The sequence below is a fragment of the Podarcis cretensis genome, assembly GCF_951804945.1.
Source record: "Podarcis cretensis genome assembly, chromosome: 1".
Taxonomy (NCBI): Eukaryota; Metazoa; Chordata; class Lepidosauria; order Squamata; family Lacertidae; genus Podarcis; species Podarcis cretensis.
In genome coordinates, this window is record NC_137170.1 from 59,915,711 (window position 1) to 59,942,611 (window position 26,901).

The 26,901-nt window shown below is 42.2% G+C and overlaps 2 protein-coding genes across 11 annotated transcripts in view; both read right to left on the reverse strand.

Annotated features, from left to right (window-relative positions):
* The window catches only part of CTTN (cortactin), a 29,378-nt gene extending 12,162 nt beyond the window's left edge, over positions 1-17,216 (reverse strand). Inside the window, exons 1-10 of one of the 2 annotated variants that reach the window (XM_079968175.1) lie at positions 17,083-17,158; positions 13,021-13,104; positions 12,344-12,417; positions 9,358-9,487; positions 6,197-6,307; positions 5,939-5,993; positions 5,400-5,510; positions 4,365-4,475; positions 3,063-3,173; positions 1,219-1,329 (exon numbers count right to left, since the gene is read on the reverse strand). In XM_079968175.1, the coding sequence (XP_079824301.1) occupies positions 1,219-1,329; positions 3,063-3,173; positions 4,365-4,475; positions 5,400-5,510; positions 5,939-5,993; positions 6,197-6,307; positions 9,358-9,487; positions 12,344-12,417; positions 13,021-13,104 (898 nt within the window). In that variant the 5' untranslated portion in view covers positions 17,083-17,158. Of the gene's footprint in view, positions 1-1,218; positions 1,330-3,062; positions 3,174-4,364; positions 4,476-5,399; positions 5,511-5,938; positions 5,994-6,196; positions 6,308-9,357; positions 9,488-12,343; positions 12,418-13,020; positions 13,105-17,082 lie in introns of both variants that reach the window. The other variant, XM_079968174.1, reaches the window with a different exon arrangement.
* PPFIA1 (PTPRF interacting protein alpha 1) overlaps positions 12,344-26,901 on the reverse strand; it is a 63,621-nt gene continuing 49,063 nt past the window's right edge. For 7 of the 9 annotated variants that reach the window (XM_079991325.1, XM_079991327.1, XM_079991324.1 and 4 more), the window contains 3 exons: positions 25,750-25,915; positions 24,106-24,176; positions 21,421-22,826 (listed from right to left, as the gene is read on the reverse strand). In XM_079991325.1, coding sequence (XP_079847451.1) covers positions 24,118-24,176; positions 25,750-25,915 — 225 coding nt within the window. In that variant the 3' untranslated portion in view covers positions 21,421-22,826; positions 24,106-24,117. Of the gene's footprint in view, positions 12,418-13,020; positions 13,105-21,420; positions 22,827-24,105; positions 24,177-25,749; positions 25,916-26,901 lie in introns of those variants that run through there. The other 2 variants (XR_013842580.1, XM_079991326.1) reach the window with 2 other exon arrangements.

Below are 26,901 nucleotides of genomic sequence, written 5' to 3' on the forward strand. Positions count from 1 at the left end.
ATATACTTGTAAGATTTTGGAAGAAGTGTTGGCAGATGTGCAAGCTGCAATGGGCCAGATTCGTGCTTCCACATTCATTGGCTGAAATGACACTGGATGACAGTTGGCAGGAATCAAGCAAAGAAAAGGATGCTCTCCCTCTCTGGACCCAACACCTCTGCCTGCCACTCACCGCTTCTATAGAACAGCCTTGGATTACTCTACTTCTAGCATTTACTTCTCGCCACTTCTGGCATTCACCATGTCAATGAATGAGCATTTCAAATGCCAAAAAGACACAGATATATTGACCACAGAGGGCTTTGTATCCAACCAAGCCATAGTCTTCAGTAGATACAATGAAAAGCACTGAACTGACATCAGTCAGGCCCACTGATTTCAGAGAGTCTACTTTGAGCAGGGCAATGTCTCATTACAGATTGACAACAGAAGTACAATTAAACTTCTACAAAACACACACACTGTGGGGGGAAACTGAAGGAATGAAATACTTCTTATTTGTGGAAGGATCTCGTGGGCTACCTTGCCTTATTTTCATCAAGGAGATTCTATGTAAAGAGAGTTTATATATTTATCTATCCACCCAAAACACTGGAACCAAATCACCTTTGCCTAATGTTTCAATGAAGACATTATTTCACATGTTTTATATTGAACTGATACACTGCATGAAGTGGTGATCACTAAAAACAAAATCTCAAACCTTCTAACAGCCAAATCAGGGCATATTTTATATTGATGTCTGCATTTTTAAGCAGTATTATCAATTTCAGCATAAACCTAAAATGTTGGCTTCTTGTTATGACGGAAGCCATAACAAGGACGTGTTGTTCACAAGTGGGTATCACTTGTGACATTTCCTGAACAGAAGCAACCTTGCTATGGCAAAGACTCAGGCTCTGTAGGCCAGAATCAAGAACCACACAAGGCATGGAAGAGGTCCACTCCTTATATATCATAGAGTCCACACTCAAGCAATACTATTGCAGACGACTGACCTGAAGCGCACTTGCCAAAAATCATAATAATGAAGAATGGCTGCCATTAGCTTTAAAACATTCAACTAAAGATTGCAGCGATGTATTGGGATGATATGATTCAGAGAGAAAGAAATGTTGCCGTGAAACTGCCCGAGGGAGGTGCAGGGCTTTTAAAGAGAGCAACTTAAGTCTGTGGTAGAAATGGCTGCACTGGGTAAGTTACAACTAGAAACTATGCCTTGCTGCGATTCGTGCTTCGCTAGTTTCTCCTTGTAGTCAAACCCCACAGCTGAGGAGTCCTGCCTCTCTGTTTGAACACCGAATTTCCCTCCGAAACCACTCTTATAGTCTGAGAAATCCAGGTTATATCACGAGGAAAAAGAAGCAAGAGGAGAGAAGGAGAAGGACAGGAGGAAGAGAAACATATTTAGATACAACATGGACGAACCAAAAAACAAACACTATTAAAAAGCCCCCATTTAAAAAAAATAAAGTATTAATTTATTACCTGCCCTTAACCCTAAGGTACCAGGGCAGGTTGCAACAATTAAAACACAATGTTAAAAAAACAGATTAAAACAACTTACAATCACAAAAAATAAAAAAATCACAAAAGTAAGGTGGGTCCTAAAAATATGCATCTCAAGTATTACAGAAGCTAAATAAAGAAGTTGCCAGACACTTCTATTGGGATGGAGAACCACAGACAGCTTAGGGGCTGCCAGAGAGAATTTTCTTTCCTGGGCCACCCCCTCCCCATAGCATCTGAGGGTAGTGGAACAAACAAGAGTGCCCCCCTCTACCAATCTTAGAGCTCAAGGGGGTCCAGTAGGGAAGGAGATGGTCTTTCAGGTATCTAGAGGCTGAGTCATTTAGGTCTTTAAACACTAATGTGAGTATCTTGGAGCCAGAAACAAAATGGTAACCAGTGCAGCTGTTTTAAAACAGGAGTTATGTGCTATCTAAATGGAGCCAGAGCCAGTAATCTGGCCACTGTATTTTCGACCAATTTAAGTTTCTGAGTTGTCTTCAAAGGCAGCCCCATTTACAGCACATTGCAATAATCCAATCTGGAAGTTACCAATCGTGGAGTATAATGGCCAGGCCATTTTTGCCCCAAAGGGGCTAAGGCTGGTGAACCAGCAGGATCTGAAAAAGGCTCTTCTAGCCTCTAAGCTTGCCTGAGCCTCCAGTAACAAACAGTGCTGAATCCAGGAACAGACCTGCTCCTCCCAGGGGAGTGTAACCCCACCCAGGACAGGCCATCTCCTCACTTCCTGGGTGTAAGAACTCAGAACACATAACACCTCTGTCTTTCCAAGATTCAGTCCATCACTGTCTCCAAGCAATTGCCTCTCCCAATTCAGGTGGCACAAAAAGAGAAAGGTAGGTGTCATCTGCATATTGATGGTACATCAAATCTCCGGACGACAGCTCCCAGTGGATTCATATAGAGGTCAAATAGCATGGGGGACAAGATGAAACTCTGCAGGACACCACACGATGACTCCCATGGCGTTGAACAGTAGCCTCCCATAACTACTTTCAGGAACACATCATGCAATTCAGAACCAAAATACACATTGAGAAATCTTATGGTTTCAAGACTGTTTTACTTCAGATTGCAGCTGGGAGAAATCACAGCTTGGAATGCCACACGTTTGAAAGCCCATGCCAAAAATCCCCTGCATATACACAGCAATCACACCAAGGAGAAGAATGTGTTAAATCTTTCTCTGATATACCCATCTTTTCAAAAGCAGAACGCATTTTTCACAAGGGAAAGCATTCAGGCATACTACTATTTCCCTTTCCACCTCACAATATACAAGTGAAATGGTGCAAACCCATGTAATATTTTCGAACATGTAATTTGAAGAATATTTTCACAAGTTTCCCAGTTCCATCAGCCTCAGCCAATGGTTAAGGATGCTGTAGTTTAAAATCTGGATTTGCTAGAGATTATGTGATGCATATATCTTCCTTCTATGTGAACACAACAACAGTATAGTATACAGTACAGTATACAGGATGGTAATCATTGTACCCCTTTATATGTACAGACAAGAAATATGTATATACCTTTCTGAGACTCGTGCAGTTGTACTTTTTCCTGGTGATCCCAGCCAAGGGCACATTTGTCCTGTCTGTCCGTCTGCACCCCAAACTTTCCACCAAAACCTTTTGTATAATCTAGATAGATAAAATAACACAAGGTGTTACCGAGATAATGTTTTTGTCCTGGAGGAGGTTTAAAGTGAATTTATATATTTAAGAGAGAGTAGCTAGAGGTCTTCTTTCCCTTGCCAACTCAATGTACGAGTAGGATTTTTTTTAAATGGTGGGAAAATATTAGTACACAAAGCTGCAGTCATAAGGACTCATTAAACTGAGATGAATTAAAACTACATGTTTAGGACATTTATTTTGCAATTTCTACTCTGCTACTTGGTTCCACAGTGCCTTGAGAATGCTACTGTATAGAACTCAGCAAATATTCACTATAGTCCAATTTACACAAAACAGAAATGCACAAGAAGAAATACTGCTAATCTTATGAGTGCAAACTTAAGAGGCAGCTGTTTATACCAAACAAAAAACAAAACAAAAAATAGTAGTGTTTTGCCACATCAGCAGTTACTAGTTCTATCATCCAGATTTCCTGCTGGATGCAATAAATTGTCTGAGCCAAGGTATTCACATGATATATTTGTAGTTTTTTTATATTTTTAAGTTATGAACCACCTTGAGATCTACGGATGAAGGGCAATATATAAATTTAATAAATAAACAAATAATCATAGGTAGCTAGTCATGTTAATGATTGTTCTATACTGCTTTTAATGGTTGTTACACTTCTAAATTGTACATATCTATATATTACAGAGGTACTGTATTTATAGACATATATAAATACTTGTACAAATAAGATTATTTAGATGATTTATTGAAATGATTGATATACCACCGTTTGCACAAGCCACAGGTTTACAGTAAAGAAAACAAATCAAAATCCATAACATCCATAAACACAACACAATCCTTATGAAGGAACTTGTGTGCTGTGAAGTTAGTTCAGAACTTTAATACAACTGTGTATTCTCACACAGGCCTTCCTTAAGTAATCAACTTTAGGTTTATTTATTTCATAGGCGTCAGCTGCAGTGGGATTTTTTTTTATTTGATTCTAAGGAAAGGAAGGATATAAAAGTAACAAAATAAACAAAACAAAAAGACAGAATAAAGAGAAAGGGAAGAGGATTTTTTTACTTCTAAAAGTTGAAGGCTTCCGTTTATGCAGGGATACTGAAGTATACTAAAAGGCTCAGACTTAAAGAAGGCCAACCCAAAACAATTTCATGGAATAAAATTTAAAATAAAAACCTTTCTGTGATTCATGTTTTTCAGTTTTGCCCTGGTATTCAAAGCCAACAGCACTTTTGTCCACTTTCTCCTTGTCCACGCCATATTTACCACCAAAACCTTTGGAATAATCTGGAGATGGGACGGGGGGGAAATAAAAAAATCATCATAGCAGTGCAAACTAAGACACTAAGTTCTTTCTATTGATAGCTCTTTGGCTAGCAGTGGTCAGTTCACACATTCTCCTGCTCATCACTCCAACTGAGTATTCAAGTGCTGACTTGCATGTGTGAAAGAGCCATCACTACCCAACCACCACAGAGGACACTTTCACATCACAAGACATCGAGTTCATCCGTATTTAAAAAAAAAAAAAATGGAGAAGGAAAAGAGAAGTGGTTTTTTATTCCCTGAGAAACGACCTGCTGGAGAACAAATGCTTGCAGTAGCTTCTCACTGCCTCCTGCAAAAACTGAACAGAAACAGAAAGAGACTGGTTTCTTCCACAGAGAATAAAAGTACATAATTCCTCTCATGGTTTTGCAGAAAGGAGCAGCAGCAGCAAAAACAAAAATATGCAAACAAAAGCCTAACTACCTCTTATCCCTGGCAAACACCCCCCCCACCCCCCATACCAGAGAATTGGGAATAAGAGGTCATTTTCCACAAACAAGCAATTAAGGGTTTGTTGGTTGGTTGATTTTTTTGGAAACCCATTACCAAGCTTTTGAAAAGAGACACTTTTTCTTGGTTTTCCACCACTGCAGCCGGAACTCAGAATTTAGAATCTGCAGGTATTAAGATTTTCGATGAAATCTACTAGATAAGCTTCTCACCTCCTCTAACGACAACTCTGGATTGAAGAGAACTCCTGTGTTAGCTAAACCGTGAGAATTCTCAAACACAAAAGGAATGTTATTTGTTGAGTTGATGCTATAAAAATGAGTTGCTGCCCTATTTTTTAAAGAGGGGAATTTTTTTTTTTACAAATTTACCATCATAGCACAAGCTCCTGAAATTTTAAAAAATGCACAGAATATAATGTAAGTAATAAACCTTTCTGCGATTCATGCTTCTCTGTTTTCCCTTGGTAGTCAAATCCCAATGCGCTCTTGTCGACCCTGTCAGCCTGTACTCCATATTTCCCGCCAAATCCACTTGAGTAGTCTGAAAAACAAGCACATTGAAATAATGTCAGAAACTGCATGGATGCCAGTTGAACAATTCTGAAGATGATGCTAATTAGTAGCACCTCCTTCAATAATTACCTCCCTGCCACCCTTATAACTATGAAAAGAGTAGTTTGAAGCATGCTAAAGAGTAAATATTTGGCATTTATGCAATAGTCACAGTTACAGTAACTTTACTGAAGGATATCTGATATGTTAGGGGTAAGGCCTAGACTGTATACTGCCACGCTCTTCACATGATTTTGACGTGTGAAGGAAATGAATGCCTTAATAAGGCTTCCATCTGAGTGGCTATTCAGTTAGGAATAGTTAGGAATAGACTCAATACTTAGGTACTAAACACAAATGATATTCTGTAGAAAGTCTCTTGTAACAAAAGATCCTCTTGTTTAAAGGGTCCTTTACCTTTCTGAGAAGCATGTTTCTCGGTTTTCCCCTGGTATTCAAATCCCACAGCAGACTGCAGAAATAAAAAAAATGAAAATTATTTGAATAAAAATAAAATAAAAATAAAAAGTATTACAAGAGTATTCTAAATGAAGAAGCACCCCCAAATGACATTTACATGTGAACCATCTTAATACAGCCACATCAACACCTACACTATAAAAATGTAGGAGGCAGCTATCAAACGCATTTCTAGAAATACAGGAAGTCGTTTACCTGGTCAACCCTATCGACTTGCACACCAAACTTCCCACCAAAACCTTTCACCGAGTCCACCTGGGAACAGTGCTGAGAAAGCTTAGACTGATATTCATGACCAACAGCTGACTAGAAGAACAAGAAAAGACACATTTTATATAAACATGTGCAACAATTAACTTCCACCTAGAGGAAGGAAAAACCTATTCATTCAACACAAAATTGAACAAGTACTATGGTTACTGGGTCCTCCCTGTGGAAACTGTAGTTTGTATAAGCCAAATGACATCAGAAAGCTAAGGGCGTCAATGAACAATTAAGAGCGCTTTTAAGATTATTCAAACAAGTTAAACCACGGCTGCTCTGTATTTCTAAGAAAACACATAACTTTAAAAGTTCAACCTTGGTTGCCTTTTCTACTTAAATTGTACAAGACAAGCAAAGATTGCAGTCTTGTCTCCATGTATATTGGAGGGTGGGGGACCTTTTTGGCCAGATCTTTATCTCCCCCATGCCAGAAAGCCACCTCTGACAGGTGGATGGGACCAGCTACTTGTCAGTCATCTGTTGTCATACTGAACTAGATGGGACTGAACTCCCTGTGGATCAGGTGATGAAGTTGGTGGTTCAGTCCTGCTTTGTGCAGCTTCATCTCTACATGCTTCACACCTGACATCACATATGACATCAGGTGAGCCGGGTTTCAGAGAAACAGCCTCCTGGGCCAGTTGCAGGAAGCTGGTGGGCCAAGTCTGGCTTGTGGCCTGGAGGTCCCCATCCAAGATATATATGAACACGATCTCTTCAGCTGATATGATTGTAAAAATCCAGCTTTCTTGTTATTTTTACTTTTCCAAATAAGGTTTAAATTTCAAGTTCAAAATGTATTTATAGGTGCAAAGGTTCTTGAGCAAGTCACTGACAGGGAGTTATTTGTTCATTTCATGGACTGGACTGTTATAGGATGTGTGATCTTTGTTGCATATTTTGTTGTTTCTTCAACTTGGTAAATTGCCTTGTGTACAGCAATATAGAAAGGCGGTATACAAATTAAAAGTGAACTGGGGGGGGGTTCCATTACCTCAGCTTATAGGAGTCAGTACTTCCATTTACCAAAATATATGCAGACTCAATTGTAAATAGCAAAGGGGGAAAAGCCAATGCACTAGGAGCATCATGGTCTGGAGATGGAAGAAGGCCACAGGAAAGGGATAGCCCTTAACCACTACAAACTTCATTTTGAACTATCCTTGTGTGAATGTGGCCCACTTGGTATCTATGAGAAATCAAGCATTTAGTGTGGCTACCCCATCAGTGTGGAATGCCCTCCTGATGGAATTCCACCAAAAATCTCTGCTTCTTATTTTTTTAGATGTCTTTCAAAGACTTACTTATGTCAATAGGTTGTTTCAGCTGGATAAGTTTTATGTGATCGGTCAGATTCTTATGACAGTTTCTGTTCTTTGATGCTTACCGTGACTGTATATGTGCTTTACACTACTTTTTCTATACAAGTCGTCAGTATATTAAATATTGTTACAAAGAAAAAGTATAAATAAAATAAAGGCTGCCATTACTGTGTCAGCAGTTATGGCAGCTATTTTACCAGAAAGCATCTTCCAACTGCAAGAGAATTCAGCTAAAATTGTGCCTTCAGTGTGCACTATGTTGTGTTGTGCTGCTATCCTACAGGAAGCCACCAGACACTCTCTTCCTTTCCCAAAGTCTCTATCAAGCATTAACAACTTCCTCCACATTTGGTCTCCACATTTGTCTTCCTGCAGAGCAGGAGAGATGCTAAGCACCTTATCAAACAGGAGCTTTTCTAGCGCACAGTTTGCCATTTCTGAGTTTTTAAAAAAAATAGTAACAGAGTTTTCAGCACGGGAGGAGGTACAACAGGTTTCTATTCCAAACTGCAATGACCAGAAACAAAATCTATTGGGACTGTGGGATAAACAATTTAATGATTGTACTAGGTTTGCATAAGTCAACCTGCAGATCAGATTTAAAGAGAAAGAGAGAGTTCTAGTAAAATCATAGCCTCTTTCATCAGCTGAGGTAGTTTCAACTTGACCCAAGAGCTAGTTCCTCAAATCCTGTGTTCAGAATTAAGATACTTGGGGATTTTCCTCTTCATCATCTGTCTGCTGAGGTAAGAGCTTGTGGTTGCTGCAACCCACACTCAGTTTTACTAACCACAATTCTCCTTCATGAATTGTAAGGATCAGAGGCCATTTACCGCATGCCACAATGCAGGCCTAGAGTATTGCAGTGTGTATATTCCACCTGGCACCACACTGACTCATCAAGCACAGAGGCAACATATCTCTTAGCAAATCTGGCCAATAGCTTTCTGCAATTCTTATTTTAGACTCCTACTACCTCTATGCCTCAATCAATAATAACTTTTTTTCTTTTAAAGCCAAGAACCCTCAGCATTCTCAATCAATTTCAGTTGTCATTCTAGCCCATTTGAGCACAGAAATGGTCTTGTTTTGCCCTCTGAGATCACCTTTCCCAGAAGGCAGTCATGAGGGTTTCATTCCTGTGGGTTCTCCTAAACCTCTCAGCGGCTTCCAAGTCTATCAGCAGTATTACCCTTCTGTCATTTCAGCACCAGGCAGGAGGTTTTATTTTTATTTATTTTTAATTCAATTTAGCTTCATATTCTTAGTATGACTTCCCCACCACCACTGTCTTTATACTCTTAAGTGTTTTGTTATTGAATTTGTTTTAGTTCTTGTCACGGGATGTCCTGAGAACTCTGTTATTGGGCAGTGATAGTGAGGGTCTGTAGAGAGAGGGAGAAGATGTCAAAGGCTTGATTCATGAATGGAAGAGAAGTCAGCATGAATGTCAATTATGTATGTGAGGTAGACATTTCCTCAATTTAGAAAGTGTACTGGAAATATTAAGCACCTTCCCAGGAGCACTTCCCTGCAATTAGAAAGCAAAACTGAGAGCTGGACGGATTGCCAAGTCAAGTCAGACCAACTTTTCCACTATCCCAAGATCCCTGTCAAAGGAATGCAACAATAGCACCAGACACTCAGAAGCAGAAAGAGGGACAGGACATTTGAGCATGAGGCAGGGTCCAAGAAAGCCTGACGAGGCCCCTGTTTGGCAAATCATGCCTATACACAGCACATCAGCCGTGCAATATCTCCTACACTTACTTTGTCCATGCGGTCTTGTTCCACACCAAATTTTCCTCCATATCCATGGGAAGCTTTTGGTCCTGTTTGAAGTTCCTTCTCCTTGAGAGTCTGATGCTCTTGGGATACATTCTCCCTCAGCTTATGAATGCTTTTTGAGACAAAACCAATTAAAAACAAGAGAAATTGCAGGAAAAGATGCCACTTTGATCTAGCTCTCGCCTCCTGTGCCATTTTTTCCCTTCAAAACTACATCAACTCCTCCCATGATTAAATAAAAATGACTATTTGCATACCCGTTTCAGAATCCTTCTACATTATCCCCACCCCTCTGCACACACATACCTTGCTGCTTTAAACAGAGGAAGAAACCTAGGGGAGGAGTTCAATGTTGTACTAAGGTTTCAGCATGCCAAACAAAGCAATCCCTCCTCTCCTTCCTCCATGCACTGTTCTTGAGGTTCACCCAACCCTCCCAGAGCCAATATTGGGGAGCACATAGGGGGTGGGGGGGCAGCCCTGTTGTGCAAAGAAAAGGCAGCTTCTGCTGATGGGACTCATTAGCTGAATCCAGCCTGAGAAGTCTGCAGTAAGGAAATTCAAATGCTAATACTGCAGTGCATTACACATCCGAAATGCAAAATATTTCAGTGCTTTCACCATCCTGTCCAGATAGTTCATCAATCATCCAAGATTTTGCAGGGCAAAAATAGGATTTCTTGTGCTGACCAAAGTGCAAGAAGTCACAGGCTATACCCATCATATCATTTATCTCACACTGTGTGGAGCTGGGACGCAGGTGGCGCTGTGGGTTAAAGCCTCAGCGCCTAGGACTTGCCGATCGAAAGGTCGGCGGTTCGAATCCCTGTGGCGGGGTGCGCTCCCACTGCTCGGTCCCAGCGCCTGCCAACCTAGCAGTTCGAAAGCACCTCCGGGTGCAAGTAGATAAATAGGGACCGCTTACCAGCGGGAAGGTAAACGGCGTTTCTGTGTGCGGCTCTGGCTCGCCAGAGCAGCGATGTCACGCTGGCCACGTGACCCGGAAGTGTCTCCGGACAGCGCTGGCCCCTGGCCTCTTAAGTGAGATGGGCGCACAACCCCAGAGTCTGTCAAGACTGGCCCGTACCGGCAGGGGTACCTTTACCTTTACCTTGTGTAGAGCTGCCTTTAAACTATCTGTCCCACAAATTAATATTGTTATAATTTGGCTATTATTGGGGGAATATTTGAAAACTAATAAATATTTACTTATGAAAAAAATTAAATTAACCTTCCCTAGTTTATTGCTACCTTCTTAGTAGCTCCTTTTTGCATCTTTTTTTCCACCTTGAATTCATCCTTCTTCACCATGGGTGACTAAAAATTAAGCACAGTACTCCAGATATGGCCCCAGTCACCTGTAATCCAAAGGGCCACCATTTTCTACTGCCCTAACAGAAGTGCTTGAATGTACCCTGTTTACAGCCCATGACATTGCTCAGAAAAGGGCCGTTCATCTGACGCTGTTCCTCCTAACAATAAACATGCAGGTGCTGTCTGCCCTGCCACCTTACCTGATAGTGCAGTCTGCGTTTTTGTACTATTCCAGAGATGGAGCTACTTCAAGCATCAGTGTACAATGCCAGAAGCTATGCTGCTATTATGGCTCACCATGTTTCTAACATGCCTTTAGGAACAGGCAATTGTCGCAAAAATTTCCAAACTATGTTTTGAAGCATACCATGGACCAAATGACCAGAGCTAAGTAGGAAAACTGGTTCCTCAACTGTGTCACATGCTCAAGAAACATTTGTTTTCAATATTTAGAGCAGAAGGCCATTACAGTCATACCTTGATTTTCGAACTTAGTTCTCGAACATTTTGGCTCCTGAACACTGCAAATGTGGAAATGAGTGTGCCAGTTTGGAAACTATTTTTGAAAGCTGAACATCCAAACAGGGCTTCCACGGCTTCCGATTGGCTGCAGTAGCTTTCTGCAGCCAATCAGAAGCCATGCTTTGGTTTCCAAACATTTTGGAAGTCGAATGGACTTCCGGAACGGATTCTGTACTGATGTCTTCATAACCTTCAGATTTAATTACAGCAATACTATCTACCTTTCAAAACTGATCATTAGGTTACCATTCAGATAAGTTACATACGGCTATGTTTTTCGCCAGCTGCAGGCCCAGCCTTAGACTGAAGTTGAACTCTCACCAGAGAAATAAGAATGGCTGCAAAGCACAGGACTTAGGGCAGAAGATCTGAAATTTTGCCCTTCTATTTCTGAGACATTGTATGTAGCAATGAAGGTGGTAGCTGGAAGCAGTTATTCACTTCCCTTTAGAACATATAAAAACATATGAGCCCTCACAGTGACAGCAGTGGGCTGGTGAGCATGCCATTCAATTAATATCTAAACCACAATTAAGAGATTAAGAGTGAGCTGTCAGATAACATGTTTATACCCCCACAGTCTCTCCCTAAAGCAAATTCCTTACCCAAAGTTAAAGGGCATTTCGACACCGATATTATCAGCAGCTAATGTTAACTACCTGTTTAGCCAAGGATTCTTGACCAGCTTCAAACTTTGGTTAAGAGCCCTGGGTTAAAAGATGAGGCCCATTACGTGCGCACAGCCTCTGTTTGCTGTTTTTCCAGAGCAAGGCTCTTTTCAGGCTGAGGACTGCATTCCCTTCAGGGCAATATTTGTGGTGGGTGGGGCCAGAGGCAAAAATGAGAGTAGCAACAGATATGCATTTTAGCTTTGCACAGCAGGCTAGTTTCTATACATGCATACACTCCACCCTGCAAGAGACATGCTCAGTATTCACATTCTAGCCAGGCAAAAACACTTGAGGAAGGAAGGATGTGGCTGGGAAGAGACCCAAGGGCCAGATGGAGAGGGCTCAATGGCCATATTTGGTTCCCAGGGCCTAAGGTTCCCCACCTCTGCTCTAGAAATGGAATAACGTGCCAAAACTATCACCAGAATCACAGTTTTAAGACCATGAAAGAAGTGGCTTACTTGATGTGTTCTTGGTGACCAGATCCCTGCACAGTTTTAGCACCCCAGCGCTGTTCTTTTTCACTCACATCATTCTGTAAAGTACACAGGAAAGAGAAACAGGTTAAGCAGCAATTACAATTGAACCAGAGCGTTCAGAGGTGAAAGAGACTTTAAGGTCTGTAACGAAAGCAAATGCTACAATTGCATCCTCCCTGCCTCTTCCCATCTGTCACTGGCCATTTTGGCTAATTTCAATTTCATATCCTGCCCTCTTCCAACAAGTCCTTCAGCAGGAGAAACATCCAGCTGCTAAAAACCCCCAGTTAAATTCGTTTATTTGTTGCGTACAGACATAAGCATGTCCCTCCCGATGACTCTCAGACTTTGACTTAAGATTCCACCTAAACATTAGGAAGAACTTCCTGACAGTAAGAGCTGTTCGACAGTGGAATTTGCTGCCAAGGAGTGTGGTGGAGTCTCCTTCTTTGGAGGTCTTTAAGCAGAGGCTTGACAACCATATGTCAGGAGTGCTCTGATGGTGTTTCCTGCTTGGCAGGGGGTTGGACTCGATGGCCCTTGTGGTCTCTTCCAACTCTATGATTCTATGATTCTATGACTTAGCAAGCCCTAAATTACTTGCTTTGCTCTGATTCTAACTAGCATGGCTAGCATTTAGAGAAAGTTTCTAACCATACCACAAAGTCAGGATCTGTTTCCCAGTCATCAGCACCATCATCTTGGCTGACACTGATAGTGTGGCCTGCACTTGCTTTCCACATCTGAAATTTCAGAAGAAACAGTGACATTAGAATAAAAAAGGTTTCATACTTGCAGTACAAAATAATTCTGCAAGAATCACATTATTATTGTCAGGAAAAATATATAAATTCCACCCAATGAAAAGTTGGTTAATGGCTTTGCTATGGTTAGATACTGCCAACAACTGCAATTCTAAATGGGTGTACATTTAGCTAACCCCACATTGTTGCAAGCTGAATACTCTTGCCATTATTCCACAGCTAGGAATAGTTACTGGCACCATTTCAAAGGAAAAGGAGGAAATTCATTCCGGTAAGAGTCAACATGCATATGTTTGATTCATTCATTCATCTGAAACACATTGTGAACCAGCAACAGAAAGGGAGGCTGCTCAGAGAAGGCATGACACAAGCTGAACTGTTTAGCCAGCTCACCTCTGCACACTTACTGCAATACAAGGTAGTTTTTGCTTCTACTATTATTTATTGCAATTATGGAAATGGGTGATTTTAAAGGTAGCTTCTCTTTATATAAATGAGTTTCAACTGGGATAAAAATGGCCATGGGCATTAATTAAAGACATGTGGACATCTGGAGCAATTTCTTGCCTGCCCACACAGGCAGTTTGAAGACCACCCCAGTTCCATATAGCTCCTCTCCCCACAAAACATACCAGACCAAAAATAAGGCTGCAATGCTCTGTAAGTCACCCTGAATTCAGCCAGGCTCACTTTAGAGTGTGCGCTTGGGATTACATACAGTTATCAACATTCAGAGAGGATCAGAGGTACTGCACAACCGACAGCATTTCAGCCTCTCTTCTTTTGCAGACGCAAGAGATATTGAGTTTTCCTTTCCAGCTCTAACCTTTCTAGTTTTCCACTGAACATGGTTAGCAGCTCAGTGGCTTTAAATTTCCTATGCAATTTGCTGTTCTGGCCAATTTCTTTCAAACCAGGCTGGAGAGAAACGTTATCCATGAGTCACTGACTCACACAATTTCTGGAAAAGGGGTAAGGGGGTGTGGAATAGAGAACTCAGACAATCAGACACGCTGGCTACTTTGTTCTACTGATTCTTCAGCAGCCAGAGAGGAATATTATTACTGTATCATTATTATATTTGTACCCCACACATCTGACTGGGTTCCCCCAGCCACCCTGGGTGGATTCCAACATATCAAAACATAATAAAACATTAAAAAAAATTATCCAGACTGTAATCAAGAAAGGAGGGTGGCATGGAGAGTGTATTTTATACAGCAGGAAAGTAAAAAGTGATGTAGCAAGTCAACCCCAATTGCCTCAGAAGAATTTGTTCACATTAGCTACCCATCCTATAAAGGTAAAGGTAAAGGTACCCCTGCCCGTACGGGCCAGTCTTGACAGACTCTGGGGTTGTGCGCCCATCTCACTTAAGAGGCCGAGGGCCAGCGCTGTCCGGAGACACTTCCGGGTCACGTGGCCAGCGTGACATCGCTGCTCTGGCCAGAGCCAGAGCCAGAGCCAGAGCCGCACACAGAAACGCCGTTTACCTTCCCGCTGGTAAGCGGTCCCTATTTATCTACTTGCACCCGGAGGTGCTTTCGAACTGCTAGGTTGGCAGGCGCTGGGACCGAGCAGCGGGAGCGCACCCCGCCGCAGGGATTCGAACCGCCGACCTTTCGATCGGCAAGCCCTAGGCGCTGAGGCTTTAACCCACAGCGCCACCTGCGTCCCTGCGCCACCTGCGTCCCTGCGCCACCTGCGTCCCTACGCCACCTGCGTCCCTGACCCATCCTATAGGTCTGTGCTATAGAAGATAAGGTTACTGCATTTGTGTACATATCCTCCCTAAGTGAGCAAAGAGCAGGCCTCAAAATAATACCTTAAATTAACCATTGTCAGTAAACTCCCTTTCATGGGTATTTGGAGTTTCTTGACTTGTATACCACATTTCTGCAGGTATACTACATATACTGTATGTGCCATTTGGGTCAGAAAGTCAGATACATCCAGCATCTATTAATTTTAGGACTACAGGCTTCTCTGTGCCTTTAAAAACAGTCTGGCATGCAAATACTGAGCAAATGAAGCTTTTCATATCACTAGTTCAATATCAGGAAAACGGTTTGCCACCAACTAGTGTTAGGTAAAATATAAATACAGTCTTGATCACTAAACCATGGTTTGGCCATCAGATAACATTTTGTCTGGACCCAACTTCTCATGTTGATTAGAAAAAGAGGAATGGGGGAATCTATGGTCAAACGAATGTTGGGCTCCCAACTCTCTCCAACCCCAGCCAGCATGACCAATGGTCAGGGTTGATAGAAACTGTAGCCCAGGAACATTTGGGGGTGGGGCACAGGCTTGCCAGCCCTGCTCTAGGAAGTGCAATGAGGTAGGAAATAAAACAGTGGGACATAGACAATTAGATTCAAAGCTGAAAAGGCAAAGCAATGACCACAACAGAAATAAACATCTTCAATCAGCACTCTTCACTGAAACACTGGATAGTCCAGTGGTATGTGGACTTCAGAATGAATGAGTCCAACTTCTGCCTGCACCATGAGTAACATTTTGTGTGACTGACTGAATCACAGGCAATGAACTACCACAGAATTACAAGTCATTTCCAAAGGACAGTATCTGGATCCAGCTGAACAGTGCTCTTATCTGGATTCCAAAAGCACACTGTCTCACAGGATGACAAGGGTAGGCCCAGCACACATCAACATCCGTAGGATGAACACAACATGCAGCTAGGCAGTAGTTTTCAGGCACATGATCTGCAGCAGTGCTCATGACCTGCTGCCTCCATAAACTACTGGCTCACGTGCCGTGGCCTTTCGGCAATTATAAACATGGAAATGCGTCTAACAAGCACAAATAAGCATCTCCTCAATGCTCCAGGAAAATCAATGTGCATCTCCCTATTGCATTAATGGCTAAGAAGTGGGTGGGGGTGGGGTTCAATCACAGGACAAAGAGAAGGGCTATTAGCGTGGTGGCAGAGTGCCTATTTTGCACTCAGGTCTCCAGTTCCATCCCCAGCATCTCCAGGTAGCCTTGGAGAAACCTTGGAAGGCATGTAGACATGCTGAGCTAGATGGAGCATTGCTGGGTGGACCTGGCAGCTTCATATCCTAGAGACACTTAAGGGTTATTTTGATGTTCACCCTGCCAGAGTTCTTACCAGCTTTAAGCTTGCGGGGAGCAGCACCCCCAAAATGAAGCTGTCAAATAACTTCCTTCCCCCGAGACCACACACCACACACAATGATATTCTCCTACTCCAGACAAGCCCATCCAGTTTTCGCATCCACATCCACTAGCCTGAATTGCAATCCATGCGCCCAGGTACATGCCAACTGCCCAGGGGGGCGGGCAGTCCTTTCTCCAGCACGATGCTGCCCCCACGAGCAGGCACGGGGCGCGGGCACGCCCGGCGAGCGGAAGAGCGAGCCGGGAAGTCGCTCCCCTCCCTTCGGGAATGAGCGTCCCAGACAAGGAAGCAAGAGCGGCTCAGCCCCCTTCGATCAGCTGCCTCCTCGCCACGGAAGAACAAAGGGCGATCAAAGCGAGGCAGCCCACCCAGCCAGCCACGGAGATGCCATGTGGCACCCCAGCCCCCACTTCCTCCCTGCCTCCCTATACGACTCTTCTCCTTCCTCCTCCCCTCACAAGTCTCAGTCTGGGCTGCTCCAGGTACGGGCCCCACCTTGCAGCGCCGATGCCCTAGTTAGATCCCCGGGATGGCCATGCTGCGCGTGGCGCAGAAATCAAAGCCAAGGCACCCCCTCCCCGCCCACTTGATTTTTATTTATTTTTTAAGCCCCCACGCCCGGCTGCACCTCCCGGTTCCAGCCAAGACCCGAGTCCCGCTACGAGCAAGCGGATCGCGGGCGGCAGGGACCCTCCCGGCTTGCGGATCTTGCTGCGCCGAGGAGCCTCCCCGTGGCTGGCGCAAAAGGCGAGCGGCGCGAGGGAGCACCTGGCCGGGCTCCTGCCACTTACTTTGTTCCCAGCCCACTTCCTGGCTGCCCAGGCGCCTTCCTCTCCCGATGCAGCGTCTCCTCGCTTTCCCCGGCTGGGGCTTCCTAACTCGGCTGGTGCTGCAATTTCCGCCTCTCCCAAGATCCCGTTTCCTGTTTTTCATCACAGCGCGTCATCAGGTGGGAGAGGACTAAAGCGAGCTGCCGGTGGCGGTTGGCACTCGGCTCCGGGCGGGCTTTGCAGCAAGTCGGCGGAAACGGGGGTAGCCTAGATTGGAAGCCCACCGATGCGCCCCTCTCTTCTCCTATGCAAAAGCTCCCGGACCCTCTCTCTGCACCGCCTCTTTCTAATGCGCTTGTTCGGGTCCCTAGCCCGCTATGGGAGCATCGTTTCTTGTCAAAGCGTGCAATGGCTTTTGCCATTCAGAGGGTGGGAGTGGGGGAACCCAGGCGTTCAAGTCGGCCGGTGGGTGGGCGGGAAATTTTACTAGCGATTGGATCACAACGTCTACCCAAAAGCAAACCACGTCTCACTGATTTCAGTGGGGTTGGCTCCCAGCTAAAATGGGCATGAGATTATTTAACAAAATTTGCATACCGCCACCAGTACAAAAGACCTCTAAACAGCTTACAGTAGATAGCCTAAAATAGTAATTAAAAAAAATCATTAAAAACAAGTCACATAAAAAATTCAGCTTTAAAATAACATCTGTAATTTTAAAACAGTTGTACTTGTAATGCAGTTGTAATGTAACATGCATTAAAATTGCATGTTAAGATTACATGCCTGGGTAGCCTTGCTGGAACTAAAATAGTTTTTAGTAGGCATGGAAAAACCATTTGGAGAATGCACCTGCCTAATGTCAATGAGCAGAGAATTCCAAAGTGTAGGTGATGCAACACTGAAAGGCTGGCTTCTTGCAAGCGTGGAATGAACATTGTATTGTACTTGTAAAAGCGCTAGTCCCACAGACTGAAGTGGCCGACTGGACACCTATGAGGTGGGGCCCCCCTTTAAGAAAACTGGCCCCAAGTTGTTGAGAGCCATATACTAACAGTAACACATTGACCTTGACCTGGTAACATACCGGCAGCCACTGCAGATCTCTGAGGAAGATATGCTGAGAGGGTCTCACTCCTGTCAGCGATCCTGCTGCAGTTTCCAGGTCAAGCACAAGGGAAGTCCTGCATAGTAATCCAATACTGAAGTCATTAATGCCTGGACATTAACGTGCAACAAGCTATCCCGATTCTGTTGTTGCACTAGTCAAAGCAAACAGAAGCCACTCCTAGCCACTGAGGCCTCCAATCACAACCCCATCCAGGGACGGCAACTGGCCAATTTCTCAGACACAGGAAACCATTCACCCACAGCGCCTCCATCTTACTGGGATTCAAAGCTCAGTTTCTTTTTCCTCATCCAACCCACCACTGTGTCTGGGCACCAGTCCAGGTCCTGCACGGCCTCTCCTGATTGAGATGTGGAGAAATAGAGCCGAGTATCACTAGCATACTGATGGCACTTTGCCCCCGAAATTACAGCCTCACATGACCGTTTGTGTAGGGCCATCACAAATGAGGGAAAAAGGAGCTGGAGGGGTCCAGGACTTCAGCAGAGGGAGGACAAAAGCAACAGTCTTTGACCTGGAATAACGGGTCACTTCCACTTTTCTGCCTCAGGTTGTTTCCCTTCTCCCCAGCCAAGCTCCTGTAGAAGAGGGAAGCACTCTAGCTTCTTTTGCCAGGCATGTGCATGGGACGAATAGGTAAACAGAACACTCTTTTTACCATCTGCAAGTCCAAACTTCAGAGATCTGTGCTTTAAAAATGGCATTTCTATAGCTTAAAAAGTTGTCTATTGAACTCCAAATAATAGCAATGACAACTGTTGGAAACTCATGTTTGGGGCACAGAGCTGAGACTGACTGCTTAAAAACATGTATGTATGTATTGGAAACTGTTAAGGAACACTTTTCTACTCTTTGGAAACCTGCAACTTAAAAAAAAAATGTTCTAGGATACAATTTCCTATAGACCTTTTTTTAGGGTAAATGAGAGATGTTACACCATTGGGAAAGAAGAGCAATGACTCACAATACAGTTTAATGGTGGTAAAAATGTGAGGAAGAGTGTAGAAAAGCAACTTTATTCCATCTATGGAATTTATAGCTGAATGAAATTTGGAACATGACTGTTATACGCTAAAAAACCAATTTCTAAAAGCGTCTCTTAAAACTGTTGTGGCTGACCTCAACAAGATTTCAAAGTATTAGCACCATCGCTTGCTTCATCGCATTGCTTCAAAATGTGCAAATCTATGTGTCTATCATTCTGCTGAACAGGGCCCTGGACTTCTGCCCAGAGGGCATCACTGTTTCCAGGAGAGAACATTCTACAAAACTGAAGTAGAAAACTTTTCTTATGGCATGGGGAGAGAAGAGCCAGCCAGATCTCAAGTGATGGAAAGGCTCATATGGATCTAAGTCAGGGCTAAGCAATGTTATGCCCTCCAGATACTGTTGACAACAGCTCTCACCAGCCCTAGCCAACATGGGCAATGGTCAGGGATGATGGGAATAGTTATCTGGAGGACACTTATGGACACTGGGCCTTGGGTCAACCTCCTGAAGACCCAAAAGCCAATCAGGGCTGGGGGGGGGAGTGTTGACCAATCACGAGGGAGTGGAGAGTTAAAGAAGAGAACCTGACATAAATGGTCAGATAGCGCTTAGGTGGATTTTAGGCTTTTAAAGGCTTGGCTGGGTGGTTAGGGTTTCACTAGGCTGGGCAACCCAGATTATTTCTCTGAAGGGAAGGAAAAGATTCCAGGAGGAATCTGAAAGTGTTTTACTGGCTGAGTAAATAACCATTCTTGGAACAATTAGTTTAATTAGAAACAGGTTTAAAGTAAAGCTTTAAGTAAAGTTCTTAATTACTTCTGTAAAGTGATCTGACTGAAACAAAATGTTGTACCTTCCCAGAGTAATCACTGAGCTTTAACCCTCACTGAATGTGTATAAATAAAATTCCAGTCTTGTTTCCAACATGCCTCATTCATACTTTGATCTACTGGTTGAGGGATAAGTGGCCTCAGGTTTTCCTTTATATAAAGAATCCTTGCTACTGCATTAGTAAACACTACCATGTACAGAGAATCTCCTACCTCTCAATAATTATTGTCAGGAGGTGTTTTAAATTTTAAAGTGCCTCCAACCTGGTCATATTACCTTGCTCCCATTTTTACTGAGGGAGTTTGCCCCAGACTCCACACTGACTACCCAAGGTCTAAGATACTGATACAGAATTAAAAGGGGAAACTGCTGGGAACATTAATCTTCCTCCTTTCCAGGGTTTGAGATGCAGTATGGAAGGAGAAGAAGCTGTAACTCCTTGCTTCTAGGGCAGCAAACAGCTGTTTCGTTTGATTCTGTGCTTGCACCTCAAAATGTGAGCGGCAAGTTGTGAACCGCTGAGAAAGGAAAAGCTAGGGGAAATGTGTGATTCATCTGCATTGAAATAACTGCAGAGAGAACTGAGGCTGAATCCTGTTATCATTCAATATTGAGGAAAGCACATTCAACATAGAGTTGCTATAGCTACCAGAAATATTAATCTGTTTCTACACTAAAGTGCTAGAATAGCATAGATGAAAAAAAAAGGGGGGGATAATCCCCAGATTACATGACAATAGCTCCTGGTCACAGGGCTAAGCAGCCATTTAGAAAACAAGCGGATGGCAGAAGGCAACAGCAGTTTCATCAACTGTGGGGTGAACTTCAAAAGGTTTAAAAGCAAACCACTTACTGAAGCATTCTAGAAATGCTTGTTTTATGTGGCACATTTTGAGACAAATTTTCATCAGCAGGGTTCCAATCCTGCACACAGCTGAGGTGCTCAGCCATGCATTGTTATGCAGGTTTACTGTGAAGTTGCACTGGAGTCCAACGGAGTTTACCATCAAAGCCGCAATCTAATGTATGGCTACACTTTACGAACGTAAACAGACTGTGACACAGCACAGGCGGTGCTTTCCAGATGTTCTGGGTAATTCACATCAGTCCTCAGCCAGCATGGGCAATAGGAGAATGGGAGTTGTAGTGCAAAGCTACTAGAACACCACATTGTGCTATACCACGGGTAGCTTAAGTGTCTTGAAGGTTATTGGACTTGCCTCAGTTTAAACCAGCCTCATCCAAGTTGTAGTCTAATTCTGGAAGTTGTGCTTCAAAATCATCTGGAGGGCATGTGGGCTGGTGAAAGCTAGTTTCAGCAAAGGGGAACATGACTGGATGCTTCACAAGAAATCTCATCCACATCAGTTAATTACTTGAAATCTCACTTCAAAACACTTCAAGCCCCATTGTTGGCAGTGGAAAAAAATGCTTCAGTACTTTATTGAAAGAAAGCAATAAATAATACTGTGATAAAAATAGTTCAAAAGTACTTAGTCTGTACATATTTTGTTACATAATCAGAAGTACACATAAAAGATTAATAGAAAAAAACAACAAAACAGTAACAATGAATTTCAGTCGTACAATTAAAAAGAGCCAAAACCAAAACAGAAAAAGACATGCTGTATATATTATTGCATAATAAATAATGCACCATAATCTGAACTCATTCCTCGCTGGCCTCTTAAAGATGCTATTTAAAAAAAGAATGATGCATTTTTCTACTTATATTGGTTGAAATGGCTAACGCTATTAACAATTAACTTTTTGTCCAGAATTTAAAACAAGTTTATAAATATATGCAAAAGATGGCGTAAGAAAAATAAGGCCTTTTTAATAGTTGCACTACTACACGCTTTAGCCTCATGGGCCATCAGCATTTTCGTCATGAGACAGTTGCGCATCATGATTGGTCCACTTAGAAGAACTGCATCAGTATTTTTCCGAAAAACAGTTTCACATCAAAATACAGGAGAGCACTTCGTTGCCTGTTGAGTACTATTAGGAGCTATCCTCGGTTAAGAGAAAATATTTCCGCTTATGGCTTATGCTCAGTCAATGAACATAGACTGTACAAATATAGCCACAAAAAAGTAGTTATAAATGAGCTCACCAGGTCTCACACACATTTCATAGTATTCAAATAAATCCCACATTTTAGAATTTCATTTAAAGCAAGTTATATTGAACAGAAGACTTAAATAAATCCACATTAAAATCATATGCTAGGTGGAAAAAGTAGAGTTATGAACGGAAATAGAAGCAGGTACCATGCCCACTTTATTAATAAACATACGCTTCTCTGAAAAAAATGGGATTTATTTAACATTTTAGAGCTAGCTAGCATTTTCCAAATGGCAAAATATATATACTGCTTGAGTCAGGATACCTTTACAAAGATAGTAAAATCCTTTTCACCTGTGTTTATTATTAAAAACTTATTATTGATAATTACAATAACTGCATAATTTACAAAAACCCTACATTGCTTATAGGGGTAGATACATACAAGCATTACAGTACATTCAGTTGAAGAGACTAAAATTAACAAATCGGCAGTAATTTGATTTATAGACTGAATACAAAGGTAAGTAATAAGACTCACATACACTTACATAAATATAAGAAACATTTAAGTCTAAAATACTTTCTCTATAGTACTCACAAATTCATCTAATTAAAAACTCTGTAATAAAATATTTCAAAGTGTTGATTTAACAAGTATTAACAAGATTAAAGATTTGAATTGTTTCCAAAATACGGTCTTTGATTCAAAATGTTTCAGGTCATCTGTAGAAATAGTGGGGATAAACTGAAAATAAAGTAAGACTCAGTTAGTTGCAGAAGTCAAGTCAGGAACATGTATGCACCATCTCTCTGATCCAAGGAATGACAAGCACAGAGGGGAGTGTACATGCAGTTTTACTCTCTTTTCACAGCCTCAATCAAGGGAGGCAGTGAAAGCCTGTCACAGTGCCAACTGGCTGTTAGGCAAAGGAAGGGGGGAAACCAGACTCTGCCCAGACTCCCCTTTTCCTCTACATCCAAAAGCTGATCAGTTGTATAGAACGACTTTACTCAGAAGTGTCACGGCACCAGTGGGCTACTCCTCTTGGCCCCACGAGTGCAACTGCACCAGATGCACAACTAGCTGTAAAGTACTTCCTATAGGTAGCTTTCGAAGAACAAGAATATTTTATAAATCAGTCTTATATACAATAAAATGTTACGTATTCCCATGCACTGTCTCCCCAAAGATATAATTAAGGCAGACATGTTTTAAACAAAAACCAAACCATTTACTTGAAGAGGCTGATCTAGCCATGGGCGTAGTCAGGCTGCCCCCCTGCCTTCCCCTGGTTACCCCCATGAAGGCAGCCTTTATTCCTTAAAGCAGGATTATAGCCCTTAAGGGTTGGACAGAATTTTAAAGGGTAAGGAGCAGCGTCCGGCATGGCTTTTTGTTCATTCACTTACCCAGTACAACAGAATAAAAATTTTGAAGTATACAGATGTATTTGTACTTACAATACTACAAACCCCAATACAAGTTATTTGCATATTACATAAAAGTCCCCCCTTTTCAATCTTCCAAAAACAAACTAGAAAGGCTGGCGCTGAAAGTAGTTATCAGCGCATGAAAATATTTATTTTTTTCACATTTATCTAATGTAGATTTATTTAAAATATTTATATACTGCCCATTTCACAAAGACATACAGAAGGGGGTATGACTTCTGCGCACAGAGCCTTTCAAAAGGTGTCCCCACAGAACTCAAACTTATGTCTAAATTACAGAGTTTAAAAAGTAGTTTGAGGACTAGGTATGACAGCTGTTATATATTGGTGCTGTATATGGACTATTTCACCAACTTCCTTTTTACAGCTGCTTGGCTGAATCACAAAACTGCTTTCTAAATTCATAGGGCTGGACAGCAGTTTGTGGTTCTGGGGGACATCTTCCGAATCAATGTGGACTTCAGCATGCCACAGACAGCAACCAGAAAGATGTCAAGAATGTGTTCCTATATTTGTATACTGTAACTTTAAAAACATCAATGCACCCCAATGAGGCTATCACTGTTACTTACCAATAAAAGGCTTTAACATGAGTAAGTCCTTACTGTAGCAGAATCCAATCTTTGTGTTGCTGATACATTGCCTATTCCAACAATCAGGAAGACATGCAGAACACAGCATGCAGTTAGTATTAGAATCACATATCAATGCAGTTACAGTAACAAGATAAAGTTACAAAATGTTAGCTACGCAGAATGTAAAGTAATTGGCTACATATTCACTACTTTGTATTTGTAAGCCACTTTATGAAAAGGATGGGAAAACCTTGCGCATATTGAGGGCCACTGATAATTGTCAAATTGGCTGCAGCCCACCAAACTATACCAGCATATACTTTCCATTCTTCTAAGTAGGTCAAAACAACCACATGCCCCAATCACAAATTTGGAAAAGGTCTCACAGCTCAATGGCAAAAGACATGCTTTGTGTGCAGAGGGCCTCAGGAATTGGAAGCAATACTAATGGACCAACGCTCTGCATTGGTGTAAGACAGCTTCCTAGGTTCATTAACAGCTTTATCCCTAGAGCAGCATTCAATGTGGTGCCTGGGGTCATGAATTTATAAGCCTCGTACTAGCTATATTCACATGGCAGCTTCTCACTTAGGTGTTTAAGGTCAGGTGACTCCCAGCCCTATGCTTCTGTGCCAATACTGACACAGTTCCTCTCCATATACCTAACATAGCCCATAAAAGAACTAACAAAAATGAAGAGAGGTCAAGGAAAGGGGACAGCTCAGTCAGTAGAGTATGAGACTCTGAATTTCAGGATCATGGATTCGAGCCCCACATTGGGCGAAAGATTCCTGCATTGTAGAGAGTTGAGCTAGATGACTCTCTTGGTAACTTACAACTCTATAAAACATGAGAGATGGCACTATAGCAGGTGTCCCATCTGCCCTGAGGGAGGCAGCTGTGCGTCCCTTCATTAAGACGACCTCCCTGGACCCAGAAGTATTAAAACTATTGCCCAGTGGCAAATATACCGTTTTGCAGCAAGGTGTTTGAGAAGGTGATGGTGGCCTAGCCTTAGGAATGCTTGGAGAAAGCTGATTACATGGATCCATTCCAATCTGACTTTAGCCCTGGTCACATCACTGAAACTGCCTTGGTTGTCTTGGCTAATGACATTTACTGAGAGAGCGCATCTGGGCCAGAGACTCCCCACCTTTTGTTAAGGAATCAGGTTGTTTACTGGTAAGACCTGCATAGCTGGTAGAATCTACCACTTCCAGCTGCTGAATAATACCTATCCACCAAGAGGACTGGAGCAGAGCATCATACAAGCTCAGCTGAAACTGGATTATGTACAGCAATAGTACTTTGTGGATTGCATGCAACAATATTGCATTATGCGCTACATAGATTCAGATGTGTTCCATTACCACACAGATATTTTTTTTTTAAAAAGATTTCTAAATCATTTGAAAACAATCCTAAAGTTTGCTTCATTAGGTCTCACAGAAAGTGAACAGTTATTAATGCTGAAATAGTATTACTAATGCTGCCATCATTCACTGACAAATTAAAGCATTACTGAAAGTCATGCACAGGGTTAAGTCCTCCTCTCTCCCCATACAAAGAAAGCAGATGATTACACTTACAACCTCAGGCATAAATCAGCATCATGCTTAAAAAAAATAAGCACTACATTACCATCAATTTGCATCTTCTTTGGCTGCATAGAAGGTGAAGACATTGAGGTGTTAACTCTGAAGTTTGCAGGGAGAGTCTCTGCTGATCCAGCTGCTAAGCCCCGTATGTCCTTTGGTCTGAACTTCTTCCTCCATGAAGGTGCTCGTCTAAAGCTTTTGTCATCATCCTATCAAGTTAACAAGTGTAAGATTGAACATGAAAAAAAGGCAATACACTTTAATATATGATTAATATACAACACAACCATAATATTCAAGAGGGCTCAGAACATTGTGCTTTGGTTTAGATTTTTAGATGCTTTGGAACCACATATTTTGCACGTTGCTGATCGTTTTATTGATGAAGTATAAAAATCCAATATTCATGCATCCTTTTCAAAGACTATCTACTCCCATGGCTGTCAGTCTCTGACAGTCTTCCCCCCCATCTAATAGGAATTTGAAATTATGCAATACGATAAGCAATTTTAGCAGACATTACATTAGTTACAAAAATTCAGTACTGAATTCCAAATTAATGCAGAAAAGAAATGTTTCTGCAGCCTTTTGTGAGAAGGGCAATTCTGTTGCCATTTTGTGTACCTTGAACTGTTTCCTTTTTGCTTTGTCTGAGAAAATAAGCTAAGCAAAAATTTAGCTGGACAGACAAATCAAGCTGTGAGTTTCCCACAAAATTCTCATTGATGTGGACGAGAGAGTGATTCAAATAGCTTGAGATCTCCAGGACTACAGTTCTCCTCTGGTTCTAATTAAATCACTGTACTGTCTATTAATTGGCTACCTACAGCCCTGAGAAATAAAGAGTGATATCCAGGCAGTATTGTAAACTGAACTTCAAAAAAACAATGAAAAGCTTACTACTTTTTTGTTAAACAAGGACAAACAAGACAGTTGGCCTTCCTTTTTGTGTGCCTGGAAATTCCCTTTGCAGGGCTACCCTTTTGTTCATCAAGCCTCTTTCCACTCAGCCTTAACAGCTCTGGCATGCTGGAATTCCCTTGAATGTGAGTTTCCTTTTCTACTGACCACTCCCCTTTCCCCTGAGTATCACTTGTCCCCCACCCAGTTTGCAAGTGCCCTCCTGGTCTGTCCTACACCTCACTGAATCACCATCACCTTCTTTGGCATTTCCAACAGAACGTAAGGAAGGAAA